The sequence below is a fragment of the Plecotus auritus genome (genome assembly GCF_963455305.1).
Source record: "Plecotus auritus genome assembly, chromosome: 3".
NCBI classification, from domain to species: domain Eukaryota; kingdom Metazoa; phylum Chordata; class Mammalia; order Chiroptera; family Vespertilionidae; genus Plecotus; species Plecotus auritus.
Window position 1 is genome coordinate 213,957,242 of NC_137772.1, and position 26,931 is coordinate 213,984,172.

At 36.5% G+C, this 26,931-nt stretch overlaps 1 protein-coding gene across 1 annotated transcript in view; it reads left to right on the forward strand.

Annotated features, from left to right (window-relative positions):
• The window catches only part of HCFC2 (host cell factor C2), a 40,874-nt gene extending 15,428 nt beyond the window's left edge, over nt 1-25,446 (forward strand). The window contains exons 7-15 of the mRNA XM_080660556.1: nt 2-190; nt 6,255-6,422; nt 6,949-7,001; nt 11,528-11,705; nt 15,993-16,196; nt 16,975-17,048; nt 19,066-19,203; nt 21,141-21,326; nt 21,925-25,446. Of these exons, the coding sequence (XP_080516682.1) occupies nt 2-190; nt 6,255-6,422; nt 6,949-7,001; nt 11,528-11,705; nt 15,993-16,196; nt 16,975-17,048; nt 19,066-19,203; nt 21,141-21,326; nt 21,925-22,239 (1,505 nt within the window). The 3' untranslated portion in view covers nt 22,240-25,446. The remainder of the gene's footprint in view (nt 1; nt 191-6,254; nt 6,423-6,948; nt 7,002-11,527; nt 11,706-15,992; nt 16,197-16,974; nt 17,049-19,065; nt 19,204-21,140; nt 21,327-21,924) is intronic.
• The last annotated feature ends 1,485 nt before the right edge of the window (nt 25,447-26,931 follow it).

Genomic DNA, 26,931 nt, shown 5'->3' on the forward strand with positions numbered 1-26,931 from the left:
GATACAGCAGAGTGGACCACCCTAATATCAGATTCTCAGGAAGATAAAAAAAATTCAAGACCAAGACCAAGAGCTGGACACTGTGCTGTTGCAATTGGCACTCGATTGTATTTTTGGAGTGGAAGAGATGGCTACAAAAAAGCACTGAATAGTCAAGTTTGCTGCAAGGATCTTTGGTATCTTGATACTGGTAGGTAAGAATATTCAACAGATAAAAATTTTCCTTTAGATAAATAAATATTGGAATAATGTCTGTCTTTTGAGACATTATTCCACTGCTTGTCTTTCTCATAATTAAAAATACATAGGAGATGGTAGAGGGGGCAAAAAGGGGAGAAATGGGAGACATATGCAGTACTATCAGGAATTAAAAAATACAAAAAAATATATATATATACATGGAAAAGCCCTGGCCAGAGTGGCTCAGTTGGCTGGAGCACCATCACATATTCTGAAAGGTTGTGGGTTTGATTTCAGATCAGGGCACATACTTAGGTTGTGGGTTTGATTTCTGGTCGGGACATGTACAGAAGGCAACCAATTGATGTTCTCTCTCACATCGATGTTTCTCTCTCTGTCTCTGTCTCTGTTTCCCTCGATCCCCTCTCCTTCTCCCTCCTTTCCTCTCTAAAATCAATAAGCATATCCTCGGAGGAGGATTTAAAAAATTCATGGAAGAAATAATGTATGTAGATACTTCCCACTCCAGGAGAGTTTCTTAATTTCCCTCTCCTTGAAGGTAGACTGGATTTAGTGACTTCTTTCCAAAGAATAGAGTATGAAAGGGAAAAACAGAAGCTTTGCAGTGGAGAAACAGCACCTTAATTGAGTAATGAAGGTTCATATCACTAGTGATATGTCATGTTGATATCATTTGCCCCTGCCTCCCATATCACGTGATAAGAAGAAACTTCACCCTTGTGATACGCTTCCCAAAAATCCATTACTCCATTCTAACTATGAGAACATATCAGACAAACCCAAAGTGAGGGACATTCTAGAGATTCTACAGACTGTGTGAACAGTACTGTTCAAATTTTCAAAATGATGGAAAACAAGGAAAGACTGAGAAATAGTCACAAATCGGAGGAGACTTAAGGAGACATGAAGACTAAATGCAAGGTGATGCCCTTCTTTGGATCCTGAAACAAAAAAGACATTAATTGAAAAACTGGTGAAATCTGAATAATCTGTAGTCTAGTTAATAGTATTACTCCAATGTTAATTTCTTTTAATTGATTTTTTAGAGAGAGAGGAAAGGGGAGATAGAAACATCGACTTGTTCCAGTTAGTTATGCATCTATTGGTTGATTCTTATATGTGCCATGACCAGGGATCGAACCCACAACCTTGGCATATCAGGAAGATGCTCCAACCAACTGAACTACCCGGCCAGGGCCTCCAATGTTCATTTCTTAGTTTTAACAGATGTGTTAGATTAAGCGGAAACAGGAAAGGATATATGGGCATTCTTTGCAATTTTTCTATAAATCTAAAATTATTCCAAAATAAAAATATTTTTAAAAAAAGTATTATAACACCAAAAATATTTTAAAGATGGAACTCATCTATTTTTTCAATAAATACTTATTATTTATTTTTCAATAAATATTTATTGACAACTGTGTACCAGAAATTGTTCCAAATGCTAAAAATACAGCAATGACCAAGACTGATAGTTTCCCTGCTTTCAAAGATCTCATATTCTAAGAGAGTATGAGGGCAGGGAGATGACGGACAATAATCAAACAAATTAACAAAATAAGTTCAGTTTCTGGTCAGTATGTGAAGACAGTAAGAGAGAAAACAATTAGTGATTGGTGGCGGGTTTACTGGGAATGAAGGGAGGGGTGGCTACTTCAGAATGGGGAGTTAGAAAAGGATGAGATGGCATTTGGGATGTAATCCCAATGGTGAGAAGATGCCATCCATGTAAAAAGCTGGAGGAAAACTACAAGAGGAGTGAGTGAACAGCAAGTACAAGGGCCCTAAGACGGGAATACTTGGCATGTTTGGGAAGAGATTTGAGCTGAGGAAAAGTGGAGATGCAGGAGTGGAGGTTAGAGACGTGACCATAGGACAGATCATGTAGGGCCTCCAACACCGTAGTAGAGTTTAAATTGTTTTTAAAGTACAATGGTAAGGAGAGGCATGCCATGATCTATTGAACATTTTGGAACGGTCACTGCATGCCGTGATCTATTGAACATTTTGGAACAGTCACTGCAGTTGTGCGGAAAATAAATGATAGAGGTCAAAAGTGCACACATGGGAGATAGGTTAGGAGGCTTTTGCAGTAGTCAAGGAAGTCTTAGACGATAGTGGTGACAGTGGAGATGAGGATAAATGGATAAATTCAGGATATATTTTGGAATTCTTGTTGATGGAACTGGCTGATGAATTGGCTGTGGCAGATGACAGAAAGGAGTGGAGGATGAAGTTTTTTGCATGAAAAATGTGGTGGCATTTCCATTTACTGAGATGGGGAAGACTGATGCAAAAACAAGCTTTGGGGAAAATTGAGTTCCATTCCAGGGGTGGGCAAACTTTTTGACTCGAGGGCCACAATGGGTTCTTAAACTGGACCGGAGGGCCGGAACAAAAGCATGGATGGAGTGTTTGTGTGAACTAATATAAATTCAAAGTAAAGGAGCAGAGGGGAAAGCAAGAGAACCGGATAGAACAGCCGGATCCGGCCCGCAGGCCGTAGTTTGTCCACGGCTGATTTAGACTGTGCTAAGACCATGAAATAACAAGATCAAGTAGGCAGGTTAGTGAATAAAGAAGTCTGGAGGCCAGTAGAAAAATCAGATCTGGAGATGTAATATGTGTTGTTATATGAGAAAAGCAGATGATAAAACATACCTATGTTTTTTTTTTAAGTGTATAAATGGAAAAATCTTGAAGGATTCACTGTGTACCACAATATTATCTATGGGGCTAGATCAGACATTTCTTAAAAGGTTTTCTCTCCTATCTGTATTATCTATAATAGCATGTATTACTTTGGTAGTAAAAACAGTTTAATTTTAAAATTAAGATAATGAAAAAATAATAAATGGAAAAAGTTAGAGACTATGAAAGAAGCACATACTAACAAGTGAGAGAAAAATATAGAAAATACAACATAATGATTCATATTTGAAATTGGGAATTATTAAGTGAAGTCCAAAGATAAGCTTCAGTCTCTGAGATTGGAAGAAAAATGTGTGCATGTAAATTTTTCTCAGCAGATATGTCACTTTAAGCAGAGTCTCTAAGGGATCTATGACTTTTATAACACTTATTTTTATTTACTTATTGATGGGAGAAAGAGAGAGGAAGGGAGAGAGAGAGAGAGAGAGAGACATAGACATCAACTTGTTCCACTTATTTATGCACTCATCGGTTGATTCTTTTTTAAAAATGTGTTTGTTTTTTTATTGATTTCAGAGAGGAAGGGAGAGGGAGAGAGAGAAAGAAACAGCAAAGATGACAGAGAATCATTGATTGGCTGCCTCCTGCACGCTTCCAACTGGGGATCCAGCCCGCAACCCAGGCATGTGCCCTTGACTGGAATTGAACCCGGGACCCTTCAGTTCACAGGCTGACACTCTATATCCACTGAGCCAAACCAGCTAAGACCATCAGTTGATTCTTGTATGTGCCTTGACGGAGTGTCAAAGTTACAACCTCAGTGCATCAGGATGACACTATAACCAACTGAACTACCCAGCCAGGGCCTGGATCTGAGACTTTTAAAAGGCTAAAAGTCATTGGCTTTAAATAGCCATTTTTTCCATAAAGCTTTCCATAAAAGGCGTTAGACATGAATATTTATCTAAAAGTAATTATGGCCACTAATCATAAGGGCCATTTTGCTTTTCCTTTTGATAAATTAGCATCAGTTTTGTGGGTGGTGTATGAGGGCCCTTCATCTTGCTTTTTTTCACTTTTAAACTTTGTGCACTTGATAATATTTAAAAGAATAATATAATTCGATAAGGCTTTTTATGAATAAAGGTCTTTTGCTCCCACTCTCCCATTATCCTTGCTTCACAAGCATCTATTTTTAACTCTGTTAATTCTTCTTTGATATTTACTTCCATATCTGCATATAACATGAGTATACTGTTAGTTGGATTTTTTTCGTTTTAGGCACAATATGCTCACTTTCTACTATGGAAGTTAAGGATTTATCTTTCCCCACCATTCCCTACTTCCTATTCTCTCAGTATAAATACACTAAAATTTTGTTAGAGGAATATTCAATGTTTATATCATGACTATGTAAACATTGTTCACAGGTGGGCTATATAGAATATGCTGAATATCTTCCTTGTCCTATTTTTAATTTGCCATGGATTAATAACTGTCACTTTCGTTTGTTTTAGATTTATATGTTGTTGTTTTTTTACCACGAATTCAATCCATACTCTGTTATTTGCTTAAATTTTCTCTCATCTCATTATGGTTAGATGCATCAGATGTTCTATCAAATTTCATCTTCTTGAAGAGATTACTTCTGCTTCAATCTGGGTGATTGCCCTCCACAGATTGAGCACAGCCATCATCTTGGAGTCTCCCGTCAGCATCTTCCTGGGGACATGTTTGCCTCTCACTTGTGCCGGATTCCCTGTTTCCTGGATCCTGTATTTTCCCTATCTTAGTTTATGTCCTCATTTTTTGTGGAACACATCCCAGGAAAAGGGTGCATAGGTGACAATTTTATTTTGAGATCTTGCATTACTTGAAAATATGTTTAGTCTTCCTTCTGACTTAATTGACGGTTTGCATGGAAATATAATTCTACATTAGAAATCATTACCCTTAAGACTTTTGAAAACATTGTTATATTGTACTCAAGCTTCTAGTGTTTTTGTTGAGAAATCTGAACCACTTCTGATTTTTGGTCCTTTTAAATGTGTCCTTTCCCCTCACCCTTGATAACTTTTAGGATTTTTTTCTTCATCCCCAACTTGTTTTTAATTTTCATGATGAGGTGCCTGTTGTGTGCCTGTTTTTAATTCATTGTGTTGAGTACTCAGTGGACTCTTTCTGGAATTTTGTGGTCTTCGGTTCTGGGAATTTTCTTGATTTATTTCATTGATTTGCACCCTATTGTTTTCTCTCTTCTCTCTTCATGTAACTTCTGTTATATGCATGGTTTACCTCCTGTAACCATGTTTTTGTTCAGGTGTGGGTTGCTGTACTTTGAGTAACATAAATAAATTGGATTGTTAATAGGATCATGGAGGAATATACATGGGAATAGTTAAAGGATCTAGGCTTAATTATCCTCTAAATTAGGCCCATCAAATTTTTTCTCTTAATGGCTCAAGTAGTAAATATTTTAGGCTTTGCAAGCCATATGGTCTCTGTTATAACTACTCAACTCTGTTGTTGTACCATGAAAGCAGTCATAGACAGTACATAAAAAAATGAGTATACCTTCAATAAAACTTCATTTATAAAACATTCACATGAGCTATAGTTTTTTGACTGCTACTCTAAAAGATATAAAGAGATATTAGATGTGCTCTGTAGGAGTTAAATTATCATTTATAGATTTCAGTTCACTAGAAGAATTAATTGTCTTATATAACTGTGCAAAGATACGATATACTACCTCTGGAATTGTGAGTTCTGTGGTTTGGCAGGTAAACTAAAAGAGGAAAAGGATATCGTAGAAATAATCTCAGGTCCTTTTTTCAAGTTCTAAGAGTCTGTAATTTTTATTTGTTTTGGAAATGTTGGTAATATTTTATACCACAGTAATTACCTGTTTTGGATATAACAAGTTTTGATAAAAGGGTATTAACTTCAAAGAGGTTACGTTTTTCCAAAATATCATATCCAAATCACCTAGCATTAACAGTATTTCTAACATGTATACTGATGCCTAAAAATTGACTCATAAAACTAAAAACTTATAGTAGGTAAAATTACGTAGCTATTACTATGTAATACTTCCCCTCACTTCTAGGATTAAACATTTTTTTTCTGAATCTGATGATTCAAATAGGTTGGAACTACATTATTTTTAGATTTATTTATATAAAGGATTAAATTAAAAAATAAATAGAAACAGAACCCCAAACTATTTTCATTTGACCTTCCATAACTGTGTTTATTTGAGTAAATTTTTCTTCTCTTGGTAAACAGATGAAATATTCATTGCTGACATTTTAAGAGCTCCAGATCTACACAAACTTTATAGGCAAACTGTTGATACCTTTGAAACTTATAATATCAATATCAATATTGTTCTTTAGAGAAACCACCAGCACCATCACAAGTACAACTGATCAAAGCCACTACCAACTCTTTTCATGTCAAATGGGATGAAGTGCCTACAGTTGAGGGCTATCTTTTGCAGTTGAATACTGACTTGCCATACCAAGCTGCATCGTCAGATTCTTCAGCAGCACCAAATATGCCAGGTAAATTGCATACTTAACATAAATTGTCACACTTATAACATGTATGCTTTTTTTTTAAGATACTAAAGAAAGGCCTATGAATAGGCCTGGTGTAAGAAATCTTATATGATGTTTCCTGTCTGGTAAATCAAATATGTTGTGTTTCAACTTTGTAACTTGACTATTTTACAATTACAATGTAATAGAACTCAGATATGTAGGGTAGCCTGTTTCTTCTGCAGTTCATTTTGATGGACTGTCTTAATTTGACAAGCTACTTAACTCCAGGAGATGATTTTAATTAGTTTTCATAAATATTTTGGCTCCCCCCCCAAATATTTTTAACTAACAGGTACTTAAAAGCAAATTTAATTTTACATGTTCCTCAATAAAGGATTTCAGTCAATTATTAAGAAAGCAGATAAACTTTGATAAAGATAACTACTTTTTAACCTTTAACATGTAACTCTTGAAAATTTTTTTATTGTAATGTATTTTATTGAAGCTAATTTAGATCATATCAATCTGAACTTTCTTATTCTTGCAGGAGTCAGGATGGACCCTCACAGACAGGACAGTAATAGCATCATTCCTAACAGTGTAAGTTTAAAAAAATTTAGGATGGTAAATGAATGTGTATGGTTATAGTCCCATGTTTTAATATTCTTAGCTTATTACCTTAGGACAGGAGTTCTGAATCCTGGCTGTACATCAGAATCACCTGTGAGATTAAAAAACAAACACAGAGTCCCAAGCCTTTCCCCAGATCTAGTAGTAGCAGAATCTTTAGGATGATGTTCAGTAGCTGTGTTTTTAAAGAAAGGTCCATAGATCATGGTGACAGTAGCCTGAATTAAAAACCCCTGACCTCATTACACATGGCATCAGAGGCTAATCCATTATTTATAACTAGTGGCCCAGTGCATGAAATTCATGCACATTAAAAGGGACTTAATTAGAGGAAATATTTTAATATTGGTATTTGCCCTTTCTCTATAATAGAAGTGTCAGAGATGAAAGAAAATTAGTAAAATGTATATGAAAACCTTCCTCCTGTCAGAGTCTGCGGTGCTCCACAGGACCCAGAATCAAGTCCCCACCCACCTGCATGTGCCTCAAAATTGCACAAGACCCAGACCTGGCTGGCCCCACCCCCATTGGGTGAGATCCAGACCCAGTCAGTCCCACCCCCGTCAAGCTCCGTTGGGTGGGGGGCCCAGCCTCAGGTCCCCTGGCGCACACTGGGTGGGGGGAATGGCCTGAGGTCCCCCATCAAGCCCTGCTGGCTTGGGGGCGTGGCCTGAGGTCCCCCGCCAAGTCCCGCCAGGTGGGGGGGGCATGGTCTGAGGTCCCCGGCCCAGCACTGGGGTGGGTGATGTGCCTAAGGTCCCCGTCAAGCCCTGCCAGGCAGGGAGCGCGGCCTGAGGTCCTAAGTCAAGCCCTGCTGGGCAGGGGGTGCAGCCTCAGGTCCCTGCTGATTGCTCATTACGGGAACCCGGCCTCTGCTGTGGGCGCAGCCATCTTGTGTTACGGGAACCCCGCCTCCGCTATGGGTGCCATCTTGTGACAGTGTGAGGGTTAATTTTCATATTACCTCTTTATTAGATAGGATTTTGCCATTTCTAAATATGATATACATTTTAAATTTCTAAAGGTGTACTTTCAAAATATATATGAAATATATTTAACTATGTATTTTGTTTACCAAAGAATATGACTTGCTAAGTTGAGCACCGGTGTGTGTGAGGTTATCTCTTGTTTATGAAGTGCTTCACAGTACATTTTTGTAGAGATTAATGAATAAGCTTACTAGGATTTACACTGCTTTTATCTGGCAAACTGTGCTTTACATTCACAGTACATTCTTTTCAAGGAAAATGATGTAGATATAGGCTCAGGTGTTCTGAACATGGCAGAGGACCTGTAATAAGCAGAAAAGATTTATTATGCCAAAAAGGGTATATAACAAAGCCCATACAGTTATTTCTGAGTAGCCCATATTAATAGATTCACACAAACACACACAAAGTAGTTCCCTCTTTTCTGTGGGGAGGTACATTTCAAGACCCCCAATGGATGCCTGAAGCTGTGGATAGTACCAAACACTATATATTGTTTTTTTCCTATACATTCATACCTATGATACAGTTTAATTTATAAAATAGGCACAATAAGAGATTAACAATAATAGTGAATAATAGAACAATTGTAACCATAGACTGTAATAAAGGTTATATGAATGTGGTCGCTTGTTTCAGGAGATCCCTTGCTAGAGTCTTCATATGGGCTAAGTTCTTTCTGCACAACATGTTGGGACCCGTTTTCTGTTCATTCTTTCACCCACAAATTTAATGTCTTCTCCATCTTAATTAAGCACTTACCATGTACTATGGCTGTAACTTTCTCAGTTTTGGGTGTGGCAGCAAAACTAACACAAAGTTCTTTTTCCTTCACAATTTCACAGATAGAAGGTTTGTTCTTATCATAGATCTTAGCAACCGCAGCATATGATTTTTTAAAATTTCCTTGTTGAGAACTTTGACCTTTTCACTTAAAGAAAACGCTTTATAGCTTCTCTTTGTCATATCTAAATTGCCAACATCACAACTCTTGCACTCTGGGGCCATTGTTAATTAAAATAAGAGTTATTTGAAGGCAAGATCTGCGATATCACAACAGTACATCTGATAACCAAAATGGTTATTAAGCGACGAGTGGGTAGGTAGTGTATACAGCACGGCTACACTGGACAAAGGGTGGATTCTCACCCAGGCAGGATGGAGTGGGACAGTGGGAGATTTCACCATGCTACTCAGAATAGCATGCAATGTAGAATGTATGAATTATTTATTGTTTATTTCTGGAATTTTCCATTTAATATTTTTTGCCCATGGTTGGTTGACAAGTAACTGAAATCGCAAAAAGCGAAACTATGGCTAAGAGGTGCTACACACACATATGTTATATGTTGAGTATATATTTTATATATATACTAGAGGCCCAATGCACGAAATTCGTTCAAGAGTGGGCCTTCCTTCCCCTGGCTGCCAGCACCGGCTTCTGTCTGGCACCCTTGCAGCCTGGCTTCATCGGGAAGGTCATCTGGAAGGACATCCAGTCTAATTAGCATATTACACTTTTATTATTATAGATTCTTAAAAATTTAGATAGTACTATAAGGTTTATAATGAGGTATAATAATTTCCTACTCTGTCCCTCTTTTGATTATGCCTCTCTAGAGACAACAATTTCTTTATGATTATTTGAGTTGGGTTTTTGGAGGAATCTCCTGAAATGTGTTTAATCTGCTATGTTTAACCAAAAATCTTCAGGGCTTATTTTTTCTCATTTTAAACAATTCTAGTTAGACTAGATAGATACCTAATTTCTAAGCAAAGAGTACACTAGAGACATTATGACATGGAGACTTTGGAGTGACATACACCTTGGTTCAAATTCTATCTCTGTTATTACTGACTACCTGACTGTGGGTAGATTATTTTTGCTCTCTGAATCTCATTTTTTTCATGAATAATAGGGGTCATATTATTCAACTTATAGAATTCCTGTCACATAGTATAATGCTTCCTAATGGTTGTGACTATCATCATTATTAACAGTTAGCACCATCACTATCAAGTAGAAGAGAAGTATAGTGCAGGTTAAGTCTCCTTAGAGCCATGAGAAATTATAGTTGACAATATAGTTATAATTGACAGAAAAGTAACAAAAAACAGGTAACTAAAAAGGAGAAGGAATATCGGAGTATCAGAATGAAATCAGATCATTTTTATGGTTCATTGGACCTATAAGTATCCTATATAATAAAACACTAATATGCAAATCAACCGAACGGTGGAACGACCGGTCGCTGTGATGCACACTGACCACCAGGGGCCAGGTGCTTAATGCAGGCGGACATCCCCCAAGGGGTTTGGACTGTGAGAGAGCGTAGGACTGCAAGAGAGCGCAGGCTGGGCTAAGGGACCCCTGCCCCCCAGTGCACAAATGTCATGCACTGGGCCTCTAGAGATAACAACAATGAGGGAATTTGTGGTCTGGGCCCTGGTGCCATTTGTTGCGCCCTGAGGGGTCCTAAAAGAATGAAGTTACTAGTCTATATAATAAAAGCCTAAGTGACTGTTATGGTGGAATGACCAGAACGACTGGTCATTATGAAGCGCACTGACCACCAGGGGGCAGACGCTCAACACAGGAGCTGCCCCCGGGTGGTCAGTGCGCTCCCACAAGGGAAGTGCCGCTCAGCCAGAAGCCAGGCTCACGGCTGGCGAGCGCAGCGGCAGGAGCCTCTCCTGCCTCCGTGGCAGTGCTAAGGAGCAGCGAGCCGAGCAGTAAGGAGCAGCCAGCAGGCCGGTGGTAAGGAGCGAGGGGTTCTGGATTGCGAGAAGGTACAGGCCGGGCTGAGGAACCCCCCGCCCCCGCCCAGTGCACGAATTTCTTGCACTGGGCCTCTAGTGGTAATATAATAACTGATATTCACATTAATGACTTGAAATAGAAAAAAGTTTAAATGTGTTCTTTATAGTATGTTTACTAAGAAAAATAAAATATAATTAGGATGATTCCTATATAAAATGTTTAATGGTAAAGTATATTGATATGTCTGTGTATTAAATCTTGGTATCTATATGGAAAGTTCAGTTATACAGAGTAATTATTTTGCTTGAAGAGTCCATGTAACTGAGATTTTACTTTTAGGAGTCGTCAGATTTGTAATATACATGTCTGATCCTTGTTAAGAAAATTTGACCAGAATGTTAGACTCAGTAGCTGTGATGCTATTTCATATGTTACATACATATTTACTTAAATACTAACTACAAGTTATAAAGATGTAGATTTTCCCCTCTCAAAATATACCCTCCCTTTTCCCTTTAGAACAAGCCATTTGAGAATGGAAATTAAATAAAAAGAAATTGTTTGCTTAAACTATTATAAATTTTAAAAATAATTCTTACAAATTAAGAATATAATTTAAACTATTTCATATTTTGGTTAACTTATTTTCAAAATCATTAAGTTGTAAATTATTTTGCTTGTTTTTTACATGTATTTCTATGCAATTGAGCATTGCTTGCAACAATAAACTATTTTATTTCTTGTAGATCAGTGATACAATGAACAGTGCAAAAACTGAACATACAGCTATGAAAGGAACTTCAGTGAAAAACAAACCAGATCTCAAATCATCGACTGATTCTAATGCTGTTTTACATTCACCTTTGGCAACTAATGTTTCTAATCATAATAGTTGTATGGTGGATATGCTAAGGAAAAATGAAGGTATAAAGATAGTGTTTTAAGTAAAGCTACAGCTTTTTATAATAATGGTAGGGGATTTTTGAGTGTTTGAAAAAGTAAATGTTACATGGTTTTGATCTATTTTCAAAATAATAATATACCAAATAAATTGACTAGAGTGATGTGTGATGTCAATTACAATTACTAAATTGAATAGTAATGAATAATTATGAGCAATGGACTTTAAATAACAATAAAAATACATTTAAAAATGAAAAAAAAAATTAAATGAGGAAGCTCTTGTATGACATTTGCAATTGGCCAGTGTGTTTGTAGTTGGCCAGTGTGTTCAGGGTCACTGTCCTGTTGCTCTATTTTCTTAGCATTTATAACTGTTCGATATTACTTATTTTGGACAGGGATTTTTTTGTCTATCTCATTCACCTCTATTTTCTTAGCACCCAGATTCATGCCTGGTAAAGTAGTCACTTAGTAAATATTTGTTTAGCAAATAACTGGATTATTTTCAGAAAGATAGTTAATTTATGAGAGCTGTTGCAATCATGGGAAAGCTTATAATTTGGTGATCTTTATATTTAAATTAAGTTAGTTTGGATATTCTGAAGCCAGATGCAATATAAAAGCATTGCCTCTGATTTTAATATCTAAAATTATTTTATAAATCTCATTCTGATACATCCTTGCCATAGAATCCTGTGACTTTATTTTTAATTTGAAAAAATTATGACAGCTGATTAAATTTAATTCCTTTTTAATGATTCAAACTTAGCAAGAGGAATATTCTTTTTATTTCCATTTTTCTTTATAAGTTGACTAGAAACCCGGTGCACGAAATTTGTGCACTGGGGGTGAGGGGTCCCTCAGCCCAACCTGCCCCCTCTCACATAACTGGGAGCCCTCAGGGGATGTCCTATTGATGGCTTAGGTCCGCTCCCCATGGGGAGCGGACCTAAGCCGCAGTCTGGCCTCCCTTTGTGGGAGGCAACTGGGCTGATCAGGGGAAGACACCAGCCCCATCACCCCGCTGCTGCAGCCACTGCCAGTCACCACAGCCACCAAGATGTTTTCATCAACACAGACTCCAGTCCCTTCACCATGAAAAAATGACAACTTTCTTTAGGCATTTTCAAGATGTGTCTTTCATAGGATATGACATTTCTTTTTTTTTTTATCCTCACTTGAGGATATGTTTCCACTGACTTTTAGAGAATGTGGAAGAGAAAGGGAAAGACAGAAACATCAAAATGAGAGGAACACTTTGATTGGTTGCCTCCTGCATGAGCCCTGTCCTGGGCCCCGGCCAAGGAGGAGCCTGCAACCTAGGTACATGTCCTTGATCAGAATTGAACCCAGACCCGGCAGTCGGCAGGCCGAGGCATTATCCACTGAGCCAAACCAGCTAGGGCAGCATATGACATTTCTTAGCCCTCCAGCAGCGGACCTTCATTTTTTTCTCCAGAAGTGTGGTGGAAAAACCCTAGATCACCTTTTTGGATTCTTATTACCCAAGTTACTAAGAATATTACCAGTGGCATACAGGAAGCTTAGCCAATGAGCAGTCAGAAAAGGTGTTTCCTCTGTAGTTCACACCAATTGCCGGCTGGGTCCTGCCCAGGCCTAAAGCTCCCTCTGATCACCAACTCCGCCCCTGCCCAGGCCTAAAGCCTTGGGGCCTGGGCAAGGGACCCCCAGCTCCCTCCAATCGCCGGCTCCGCCCCTGCCCAGGCCTAAAGCCTCGGGGCCTGGGCAGGAGACCCCCAGACCCCCCGGCTCCACCCCTGCCCAGGCCTAAAGTCTCTCGCTGAGACTTTAGGCCTGGTCAGGGGCCCCCTAGCTCCCTCCAATCGCCAGCTCTGCCCCAGCTCCCTCCAGTCGCTGGCTCCGCCCCTGCCCCCTCGGCTCTGATCGCAGGCTTGGCTCTGCCCAGGAGCCCCCTGGCTCAGGCCCTTCCCAGGCTGCTCAGGGCCCATGCAGGGCTTACCTCAGAGTGACCTGGGTGCCAGGATGTTCCCGGGACCCAGGTGCTAGGCGCCTGTGTATGCAAATTAACCACCATCTTTGTTGGGTTAATTTGCATACTCTGACTGGCTATGGGCACAGCGAAGGTACAGTCAATTTACATGTTTGTCTATTACTAGGTAAGATTGCAGATAAAAATATTCAAGGAAAATAATTTCCTATAAGTTTTGTCTTTTCATTACTTGTGGAAGAGGAGAGTGCTTTTGTCTTACTGATTTTCTGATGTAAGAAAATTATTTGGTCAAAATTATAGAAACTTGGTCCTAGATCTCAACTTTAATTTCTTTCTTGTAATGATTTTATATGTCTATTTTATAAATAAGTTTATACACTTGTAAACAAATATGAGCTTTGAGATTTCAAAATATTAATGTACTCTGAATTCTACATTGTAAGGCAGTTTGGATAAAATGAATATTAGGAAAAGGGGAAAATCAAAGTAGTTATACAGTGACAGTACCTGGCACATCATCGATACTCAAGAGTGTGAGTGAATGGCTACCCAATCTCAGGTTAACATGAGCAGATTGGGGTTTTTTCTCTGCTGGTTGGGATAGCTGGTATTTTTCAAGAGTGGAAGAGTGACATGATTAGCTTTGTTTTGTTTTGGAAAGGGAACTTTAGTCTCATCATCAGGAAGAATTGTAATAGAAATTGATTGGGAAACTTGTTAGGAAGAAACTTTTAGGACTCTGAGAGATACATCGAGACTAAAGCAGTGGGGTGAGTTGGAGGAAAGAGAATACATCATTTTGGAGACTATTAGACTTGAAAACTGGTTGGATATGAGAAATAAAAACGTGTTGAACATGACTCCCAGTGTTGGACATTCAATGGATGCTGATACTCGTCATCAAGAGAAGAAATATAGGAGCAAGTGTGAATTTGACTGTTTTCGAGGCAATTGAGAGACATATGGTAAAGATTTCTAATGGATAGTTGGATACTTAGGTCTGGAGACTAGGAGGCAGTTCTTGTCTGAAAGTATAAATTTAGAAGTTAAGGGTCTCTAACATGTAAACTTCTCAGAGCAGAGACCCTGTTTGATGTGTTCACTGCTCTATTTCCAGCACCTGGCACAGTGCCCATATCATGTATTTGAGAGAAGTATAATCATGAATGGTAGTTAAAGCACAGGGAAAGTATGTAAAAGGAGAAAAGAAAAGGCTTAGGAATGCCTGCATTTAAAGGATCATTTGAAGGAGAGAAGCTAGCTGAAGAGATTGAAAAGGGGTTCCTAGCAGGTTAGGAAATGAACCAAAAAGATTGGTATCATTTTTTCCCCTCTGTAGTGGGTATCACAGTTTGTGACTAGTGTGTGCATCTCTCTACCATGTGACTGTAAGTTCATGAGGCGTGTACCATACTTTCTTTGTTTCACCATTATAGAAACGAGCACAAAGTCTGGTAGATAGTAAATCTTCAATATTGTAGATTGAATGAAGATAAGTTACCTTTAGAAAGGAACAGCTTCAAAAAGGAGTATGTGGTCAGCATAGTTTACATTGCAGAAAGGTCAGGTAATTTAAAATTGAAAAGTATCCCTTAGAAATCAATGATGTCTGCCAGAGCCATTTCATTAAAATAGGTAGTGTTTTAGAAACCACATTTGGAGCGGGCAGGGAAATAGGACTGTTCTGAAGGGAATAGCTTGGGAGAGAGTAACTGGCGATAACTGGGGGGTGGGAGGGGTCAAGGAAGGTGAGTATTTGCTTGAGAGACTTGATAATGGTATGGACTGAGGGCCACAACCTACTGAAGAAAAAGAATCTGTAAATTCTGTAGAGAGAGGAATGACTGGTGAGAGGATCCTAAAATATGGGGGAGGAATGGGACCAGGAAGATAGATTACACTTCCTTAGGAGAGAGGTCAGCTCATTCTCTGAAATGGAAGAGAAGATGGAGAGGATGGACATAGTCATAAATACCTTTCTAGTTTAGGACAGGAGAAGGCACAAAATTGATGGCATTCATACCTGATGACCTCTATTTTTTCCCCTAAAACAGGAGGCAAGGCCATCTGATGCATGATTTAGTAGAGTTGGAGAACAGTGATTCAGTGTTTAGAATGGAAGAGGGAGCTGAGAAGTTGGACATCTGTTTTGGATATTATACACTTTATTTTTCTAAATATTTTCTGCCTAATGGTTAATTAGTATGAATGACATTTGTGGTGCTCATGTTTATGATTTTAAAATGGAAAAATACCAAGAATTATATGATAAGAACTATAAGATACAACAATTATCTGCAGGTATTATGTTAATAATCTTTTCCCTTTAATTTTAGGTCCTCACACTTCAGCAAATATAGGTGTTCTAAGTAATTGCCTGGACTTAAGAACAGTAATTCCTGAAACTTCTGTATCCAGTACTGTTTGCAGCGCACAAACTATGGTAACCCAGCAGACCATTAAAACTGAATCATCCAGTACAAATGGGGCAGTTGTTAAAGATGAAACTTCACTAACAACATTCAGTACCAAATCTGAAGGTTTGAAATGTGTTTCACATACTGTATTTTGAACCATTTTTGTATATAAATTCATCAAACTTATTTGTTTTAAATAGGAAATGAAATGTGTTTCACATACTGTATTTTGAACCCTTATTTGTATATAAATTCATCAGATTTGTTTTAGATGGGAGTTGCATTTCACCTTAAATTGAATTATATATAAACATATAAAGCATTTCAATTAAAATTATTATGTAATACTAGAGGCCCGGTGCACGAAATTCGTGCAAGGGGCTCAGCCCTCGCAGCCCTGCACAGCCCCTCACAGCCCCGGCTTCATCTAGAAGGTCGTCCAGAATGTCGTCCGGATGGTCGTTTGGCTGTTCGGTCTAATTAGCATATTAGCTCTTTATTATATAGGATACTCTCTGCTGCCTTACATAAAATATTTAAATCGGCACACACTGAAACACAATACTGTGAATATATTCAACATTTTTTTTTTCCTTAGAAAAGATTAGTTCTAGAATATGGAGTAACAATTCTCCCAGCTTGATTGATTTCTGATTTTGTAAATTCTCATTTTTTTTTGCAATTAGGAATTGTGTTTCATCTTTGGTAAATATTTGCTGAAATTCTAGCTGGTTATCAAACCCTGGAAAAATCAACTTTGTGAATTACTTTGAATTAGAGGGTACATATTTCTACTTGTGGTTTTTTCCCCTCTGGCTAATTTTCGTATTTATAATTTATATGTTAATGTGTCTGATAAGTGATTATGTAAGTCTTATCTGATGAATTGTCTAATTTTTAGTTGATGAAACCTGTGCACTGCCTGCAACTAAGATCAGCCGTGTGGAGACACATGCTGCAGCAATGCCATTTTCTGTAAGTATATGACCGGGAGACCGTGTGTTTACAGACGGTTAAATAGACTTTAAATACTGAGCAGCTTTGACGTAAATTCACAGAAAGATTCGTGTGTGTCCTCTAGTAATGATTTGACATAGATTGAGAAATAAAGAGTTGAATAGGAAGAATGTTCACAGTAATGTTAAGTGAAAAAAGACATGTATACACACACACACACACACACACACACACAGAAATACGTACATACCGTGGTCCCAATTTTATTAAAAAATACACCTAATACATTCATTCATATATCATATGAGTTCACACACATCCACACTACAATGCTAGATGAATTTTTCTAGGTTGTGGGGCCACAGATCATTTTTATTTTCTTCTTTATGCTTTCAATATTTTTCTATAATGAAATGTGTTACTTTCATAATCAGAAATGTGTATGTAGATATATATATGTGTAAATTACATTAATGGTTTTATGAGTAAAAAGATATGTTATGGAACATAAAACTTGAATGGCTCTATTGCTAGATGCTTAATAGCAGAACAACAGAATATTATAATATTGGGTTAGACATACCTATAGGGTAGCCCAGTGTTCTCTGACATTGGACAATATTATTTGCTGCCTTACATAAAATATTTAAATCAGCGAGATTTAAAGGGAAGCCAGAATTGGTCTGCATGGCACCAAACTTAAACTGCTAGGAAAGTGCTTCACAAAGATAACCAAGATGGTCTTAATTAGATAAATATAAGGACAATACATATTTGTGTGCATGTGTGTGCATATACCTTTTAATTTATTTTAAAATTATCAATCATTTCAACTTTATTGCTATGAGCAAGTGTTTTTATTTGACCTAATATTTACTTTTTAGAGTTTTCAAGAATTGTCCATGGTTTTAGTTTTTTTTCAATCATGATTTTACGGATTTTGATCATATATTTACCGTCATCAGCTTTTACCTTTACTGAATGTTAAATCCTAGTGTTCTTAGACTCTTCTCAGGGAAGAATTATTAAAGTGAACTTTTTTTCTCTTAAATCTATTTTGTGATGCATCAGCCAGAATGGTATTTGTTATTTCAGTTGGAGCCAGTTGTTTTATAAAAGTTGTTGAAGAGAGTTTTTTCAACTTCAAAAATGAAAACAAGTTCAAAACTATTCTTTTTTTTTTTTTTAAAGAAAAACCTTAAAGACTCTTGATTAGTTCACTTTGTCATGTGTGATAGCCTAAATAACAAATAATGTGAATTGTAAGCATGTACCTCTGCTGTTATATATTTAAGACAGAAATAAATAACTGAAGTGCACATTTGTTTTGAGCTTCTGGAAACAGTGTCTCATTTATAAAGAAGATGGCTTAAAAAGGTTAGTTCCAGGGATAAGTATAATTCACTTATCATAAAAGTAGCTTAAGGTAGAGGAAGTTTATTTGTTTTAAAGCAAGGTAAAAAATGTAAAACTGTTTAATCTGTTCCTCTTTAGTACATATACTAAAGTGTATTCAAATTGCATTTTAGTTTTGAACATTTTTTCTCCTTTTAGGTTTGGAGAATCACAGGTATTTCAAGTGCAAAGATCACTGAATTTCTGCTAGTTGTTTTTGAATCTAGAAATAAGCCAGCTTGGAATGAATTTTTTCTTATTAGCTCCTTTTGGAGCAAGTTGTATTGTCACAGTAAAGAGATTACACTTTCTGAGAGAGTCTCTGAAATGACAATGTTCTATAAAACAGCTGGCATTTTAACATACCACTAGTGGATTGGAAAGCATGCTAACTCCAGCGAGGGTGATAGTACAGAGCTACTGACCTGGAGAATGCCTGTCACTCCCTGTGTTTGAATTGGCATCCCTGTTTCACTGTCAGTTGACCTAATCTCTTAAGAGTTTATTTACTTATGAACGATTAATGTTGCGGTGTTTACCCATATGCCTACTTGTAGATCACTGCATGGAGTTATTAAATCTAGAAATTTATTATATGCTTAATAAGAGTCTTCATAAATTTTTCTTTCTCTGAAATCAGAAAGAGACTCCTTCAAACCCAGTGGCCACAACGAAAGCAGGAGAACGACAGTGGTGTGATGTAGGAATTTTTAAAAACAATACAGCGTTGGTGAGCCAGTTTTATTTGCTGCCAAAGGGGAAGCAAAGCATCTCAAAGGTAGCTATTGATGTATTTTCTATACTGTGAGTTATAAGCCTCTAGATGAGGTGTTGTTTTTTTTATGTAACTTTAATTGAAGACACTTGAATGCGTGAAATTAGGATCTGTTCACAATCTGTAATTGAGAATTCTATATACCTAGTTATGTTGTATTCTTTTTAAAGGATCTTTCTATAAAATACATCACAAGCAGGTAATTTATTTATTGATTTTTATTTTTTAATCCTCACCCGAGGATATTTTTCCATTGATTTTAGAGAGAGTGGAAGAGAGAGGGAAAGACAGAAAGAAATATCGATGTGAGAGAAACACATTGATTGGTTTCCTCCTGTATGCACCTTGACAAGGGCCGGGGCATGGGAGGAGCCTGCAACCGAGGTAGGAGCCCTTGACCGGATTTGAACCCAGGGACCCTTTGGTCCGCAAGCTGACACTCTATCCACTGAGCCAAACGGGCTAGGGCACAAGCAGGTAATTTAAAAATCTTATGCAATCACTGGGCTGAATTTTGAGTCATAAATAATATAGTCTGGCCAGTATAGATAAGGATTTTTTGAAATATTGCTAATTTTATTATGTGATGTGTTTAGGGAATAGAATATTTTTCTTACTCTGAACTTTATTTCTGATTTCACAATTTAAAAAATTTTAAAAGCCCCTGTAGGCTAGTGAATACAATTTAAGTTTCCCTTGGTTCTGAAATCCCTTAAAGGAGGACCTCATATATATAAGTGAGGCATTAACCCTCTGAGGATTGTGAAATAGATAACAGCCCCAAAACATACTGAACTAATTTTTATCTGGAATGGGGAATTTCAGAGAGAAAATTGCCAAGAAATAGATTGAATCTCCCAAAGATCTGCACAAATGGTGAATATATCATTTATCATTATATTTTAGTTTTTCTAATATTACTTCTAGTGTCCCTCTTTTTCATATTGGATTTTTCCAATTCTTGAAAACAAAATAGAAATCTTGGTAAATAATTTGTTAGTATTATGCCTAATGAAGTTTCTGGCTGCAGTTTGATTTCATACATAAGGAAATATCCATACAAGGTCCTAGCAGCTACTTGTTTTTCCTGAAAGGTAAAAAGAACTTAACATTTAAAATCAGTAAACTTGCTGAAACCGGTTTGGCTCAGTGGATAGAGCGTCGGCCTGCGGACTGAAGGGTCCCGGGTTCGATTCCAGTCAAGGGCATGTACCTTGGTTGCGGGCACATCCCCAGTGGGAGGTGTGCAGGAGGCAGCTGATCGATGTTTCTCTCTCATCGATGTTTCTAGCTCTCTATCCCTCTCCCTTCCTCTCTGTGAAATATCAATAAAATATATTTAAAATAAATAAATAAATAAAATCAGTAAACTTGGGTTTACATGATTAGTTCCAGGACTCAACAGTGGGACCTTGGACAGGTCACTCATTTAAGCTCTCTGAGACTCAGTTTCCTATGGAGATGACATAGCTCCCTTAAAATGGGATGATGTGTTGGTGCTACATGTTTCACAGAGGTGTAGTAAAAGTTAGGGAGAACATGTAAAAATTATTTGAAAGTTGTAAATATTATAATCTTCCTACTTAGAGTATGAAATCCAGTTATTTAACATTTATTCAGCGTGGAGATGAGATAGTTGTTACTTTGTTTATAGTGGTTGTTAATTTTTGCTACCTATGTACTCTTCATGTGCAGAATACCCTTGCGCTTCTTTTTATAATCATTGATTCTCAACTGGAAGGGCACTTTTCCTCTGAGTAAGAATCACCAATTTATGGGCTCAGTTGTTTTGGTATTGGAGGTCTCATTCCATGTGGGAAAAGGGGAAAATACATAAATGTAGACTAGAACCTTTGAACAATTCATTATTTAAAAGTTTTGTTTAATTATAAAATAATTAATTGCACCTTTTCTTTACTTTTGCATGTATTGCATTTTAGATAGGAAATGCAGACGTCCCTGACTACAGTTTACTTAAGAAACAAGATCTTGTTCCAGGCACAGGATACAGATTCAGGGTTGCTGCTATCAATGGTTGTGGAATAGGCCCTTTCAGCAAAATCAGTGAATTTAAAACTTGTATTCCTGGTTTTCCTGGAGCTCCTTCTGCAGTCAGAATCTCAAAGGTGAGATGTCTGGTTAAGACTTGATTATGTAAATTATTTGAAACTTTGTACATGAAGTAAAACTGTCAGTAAAGAGATTCTTGTTAGTGTCTAATGAAATGGGAGATATTTAAAAGGGGTGGATTAAAAGGTTAAAAGAATATTTTTTGCTAATCACAATATTTTTAAGAACCAAATTTCAAGCAGAATTACAGCATCTAAGTTAAAGAAAGAGAAATCTGCTGTTTCTTAATATTAATTTTATTCTTGTTTATGGAACCAAAGGTTTGTCCTGGAAAAATTTAATAGAATACATAAAATTGGATTATATTTTATCCTAAGGTCCTGCCCCATTAAAATTTTAGAGAAGAAAATATCTGCTTTAAGCAAGAAAAATACCTTTCTTGGCATAAGACAAGCAGACAATTAAGCCTAGATATGTTTTTGAAAAGTGGGCATTAATTACATATTGCAGATCCAATTAAGGTAGGCTTTTAAAATTCAACAATAAAAGTTCTAACATCTAATACAAAAAGCACTTCTTGTTCTAAAGATAGAATTAACATAGTAGAGAAAACTTCAGAACCTTCACCTGTTTTTTCTCTCTCCTCTCTTCAAGAATGTTGAGGGTATCCATCTTTCCTGGGAACCTCCAACTTCACCTTCTGGAAATATTTTGGAATATTCAGCCTACTTGGCAATCCGCACAGCACAAATACAAGATAATCCAAGTCAACTTGTTTTTATGAGGATTTATTGTGGTCTTAAGACATCATGTATAGTGACCACTGGGCAACTTGCAAATGCACATATTGATTATACATCCAGACCTGCCATTGTGTTCAGGATATCAGCAAAGAATGAAAAGGGATATGGACCAGCTACACAAGTTCGATGGCTTCAAGGTAACAATAAAAAAGCACCTTTAAATTGAATTGTTTTTACTAAAGCTATTGTGATTATGATTATTTATTAGTAACTGGTTATAAAGATTTGTCATTTAAAAGGAGTATTCTTTGTATTTCTAGCAGTTATGAATTTGAATTTGTAAGCTGTTCTTAAAATGTATTTGCTCAATTCTAGACCCAAATAAAAATAGAAAAGAAGCAAAGACTCTCTGAGATTTAGTATATGGATTGTTTGTTTTAGTTATAGCTCTTTTATAAAGGAAAATAGTAAAGTTAAGATAAAAGCTAGAAGACATTATTACCCCAATATATTTTATAAAGGTCATGTAACTCAGTCATCCTAGGGTTATTGAGGAGATTCTAGTAACTGGCTGTTGTACAGTGTTCTGTCTTATACCGTAAACATTCCCTACATTGTAAAGGCCCTGTCTATGAGTACTTCCTCTAACTTTATATGATCAGTGATCCTCTCACAACTGTCTCCTATTGGGTAATATTTGTTTTACTAATTTTAGCAGCCATTTGATTTCTTTGTTTATATATAGTTAGCACAGAACTCAGTGAAATTAAAAAAGAGGCAAGTTCAGAAACTGCTTTTGAATTTTTATTATTTTTCCAGAATCATGGAAAAATATAATGGGTTTTCTTGATTCATATTAGGGTGATATATTGGAATATATTTTTGGCCAAAGCACTTAACTTATCTGGCCCTCAATTTCCTCATTAATAGATGAGGGAGTTTTAAAAATTTACCTTTAAGGTCCCTTTCAGCACTTAAATTCTATATTTTCATCAGAAGTGAAGTATATCCCTGATCATTTTAACATCTGTTTTCATGGCCCTAACTTCGCTTTTGCTGAAACTAAAACAATCAAAATTAAACTGCATGTTCCCCTTATTGCAAAAAGAAAGAAGCACCTTAAAAGGACACAGATTTTGAAATAGTGTTTTAAACATTTGTAAGATTTTTGTAAATGCTCCAAATATTTTATTTTTGCATTGTTTTTACCTCAAAATTGTATAAACTTTTTTACAACTGAAATATAAGCATTAGATAGCTTACTCAGGTTCCATTACAACCTTAATGATGCAGATAGGCATTGTGGATACTCTGCTACAGGCAACCTGTTTTAAACCTTTTAGGAATTTCTTGGTTTCACTGCCTATTCAAATTGGGAATAGATACAGAGCAATAATTGCAGAAAAGATATTTCAAACTAAGAACTGCAGTAACTGCAGAGGCACAGGTCTATCTTTTTTATACCTTATAACCTATGCCAGTTTAGGTTGACTGAGTAGCTATGTCCTCCAACTTCATGTATAATACTCCAAGCAAAGATAGATTTAATTGTGCAGAATTGATATATATGTATGGTCCAGTTACTAATTTAAAGTGTATAGAATATTTTAATATATAATTTTGTAAAGAACTGGGATTTTTATACTACAGTATTTGTAATTAATGTGTCTCACTAATTACATTTCTCTTGAAGAAAATATGCAAATTGTTAGATGCATACTGAGTGATTTCCAAACTCTAAAGATAAAATAAATGCACTACTATGGTGTTATTAGAATACTTTTTTTTGTGGCTGTATGAATCCTTAATCTTTAAATGTGTATTTTACAAACAATGTTTACAAGGAGCTTCTCTGGTTTGTTATCCCAGCACCACCCTTGGTGAAAGCTTCATTCTGCATTTGTTTAACTCATATGCTTTGCTTTTTGGCATATGCTTGCTTTTTGCACTAGTAGAATTTTAACTTACCTCATTATTATGTTTGTAATAATTTGTATAGCTTCCATAATGTGTCTGATATAGGCTAAACAAAAACGTAACCAAAGTTAAAATAAATGGTAAGCAATTTTGCACATATTAAATGCTAGGGTTTGTTGTGTATGTGTGTGCATTTAGTTATAAAGAGTAAGAATGGAAAGTTATAGTAAGTATGTGTATCAAGCCCAATTATTTTAATGACCTGTTTGCTTTATTAGAAAAAGGTCTGGCTTTAAATCCCTTATTCTCTGTGTTAATTAACAGTTTGTATCTTGAAGCACTTCTCTTAACGACAAGGAATAAGCTGATTTTAAGCAAAGAATGGAATATTTGTTTGAGTATGCACATTTATACCTATTTTGTATTTGATTTAGTTTACTTTGCTTAAATGCTTCTGCTGTCCTAGACCAGGAGGTGAATATGAACCTTTGGTTCTAACATCTGCCTTATTTTCTAGAGAGAAAAGCATTCTTTCTTTCCCAAAGGATTTGTTAAAATAGCAAATGTTTTTACTTTGAGAATTAACCCAGAGTCTGTTACCATTTTTTAGCATTTGTACATTAAATACTAGTCACATTTATTTCTCTGATAAGTGATTGGTGACTGAAAGATGCCATTGAGAAATCTCTGTGGCTTTGACATTAGCAGTTAATAAGAGATCTTTGAGCTGTGTGTTCATGACTAGAATGGATTGGGGTAAATAATAAGAGAAGCGCATTTAGCTTATGATTGGTACATTTCTAAGGGGAGATCCCATTGAGTAGCAGTGGGCTATGTAATGCAGATATCATAAGAGGATTTACACTTAGTTAAATTAGTTTCTTTACTCCTCCCACCTGGGTAAGCAATTCAGATGCACAAGTCTTTGTGCCATGGTCCTCTTCCTGGGCTCTGCAACTTTGGTTCATTTATGTAGTAAAAAGATTTTGATGTTGCATGCTCTTAGAATTATGTTTTCTACAGTATTGTATTGGTTTCATTTTAGTTTAGTGAACTGTTTTGGCAATTTAACTAGAAATAGGGTATTATAAACTCACTTCCACCTGCATTTTTTAAAAAATGGAAATAATCTCATTGCATGTATGAGGCCCCCCTGCCCTATAACCCAATTACATAAATATAATGATCTATAAGAAGGTGAAACTGTTGATCATTATTTTGAAGACTTGTAGACTAGCAAAAATTTATTCTGATTAGAGATATGGTCTACTATAACTGAAGATATTTTTATTAAAAGTGCAGCACTTGTAGCATAAAAATCATTTGTAACATTGGATATGAAGAGATTATTAGTATTTAAAATTATTGTAGTCATCTGGTCATAAATGAAGTAAGTTGCAAAATAGACTTGGTCTTTCACCGCTTCAGGTTTAACTGACAGTTATGTTTTTCAAGATTTACTTTAGGCAGTTTTATGTATTGTGTACCAATGATATGTAAAATAAAGCACCTTTTCTACTATTACCAAGTATAGGTGTTATTTATTTTGAACTATATGAAAGAAAAATTAGTGATGGCAGAGTAAACTTATAAAAATGTTGATTTTATATTAGTCATGTACAATAACATAGGCAGGTTCATAAAGAATGGATTGTGTCTAAAAACGTGTTTTTAAGTTAGTGGATTGTGTTAGGTAGTCATTTTCTTACAGAAATGTAAAGCCTAAGCCTATTGTAGCTGAACTAGTATGTTTGTAAGTAAAAAGGCAAATAGCTCCAAACACAGTCTAAACTTGTCACCTCTTTTTTTGTCTTCTACTTACTCTTCAATTTTTTTATTAAAGCATAGTTGGCATATAGTATTAGTTTCAGGTTTACAACAGAGTGATTCAACATTTATATACCGTATGATGTGACCACCACGATAAGTCTAGTTAGTACCCGTCTGTCATCAAGCAAAGTTATGATGATCTAATTGATTATTCTCTGTGCTGTACACTATTCCTCCCGTGGATTATTAATTTATAACGAATTTTGCATCTCTTATTCCTGTTCACCTTTGCACCTATCTCTATACCCGCCTCCCCTTTGAGGGTTTGTTTCTGTTGGTTCTGTTTATTCATTTGTTTTGCTTTTTGTTTTTGGATTCCAGATATAAGTGAAATCTATTTAATCTTTTTTTTCCTTATGCTTTTCACCCATTTTTAACTCACAGCAGCAGGCTTCTTTCCTGCTACACCATGGAAATGGATCTTGCAAAAGGTCAGGAATACTTCTCAATTCCCAGATCCAGTGAATTCTTTGATTATACTAGTCCCTTTAACCATTCCCTTGACACTTTCACAAGTTTTTTTGTTTTGTTTCTTTGATACCATGCTCTGCCTTTCTTTATGTATTTCTGTCTCCTTTTCCACCCCTACTGGTCTCCACCCATTTTTTCAAGATTCTGGTCAAATTTTGCCAATCTGATGAAATGAAGCCTTTCCTGACACTCCATTTCCAGGTAGATTGTACCCCTTCTTCTTGTACTCCCACAGTCCTTTGTTAAATCTTCTTTCATAGCCGCCTCTAGACTGTGTGCCCTATTTGTTACAATTGTTCCTCTCCCTCTGCCAGGTGGTAGATCTCTGAGGCGGAGACTGGGTTCTTATGTCTCTCCCATATTACCCACTTAGCTGGTACTGAAATATTTCAACAAATTACTACAGAAAATTGTCGCCTTTATATCTCTCCATACTCTCACTCCCCTTTATCAAGTTGGGGTTAAAAGGGGAGAAGGACTTTGAAAGGGAGAGAGTTTTTAGCAGATTTAATAAGGCTTTGGAGGAAATGAAGTCTCCAGCTTCGTCTTCCCCTATCCTGCTATTATTACTTAGGTTCCTGAGAGAAGTTCTGGGATAAATAAGGGATATGTCCCGTATTTACTAGGCTAAAAGGAGTTTAATGTAGGTGTGCATAGATCTCAAGAGGAAGCCTTTGGTCTAAAACAGTGGTCGGCAAAC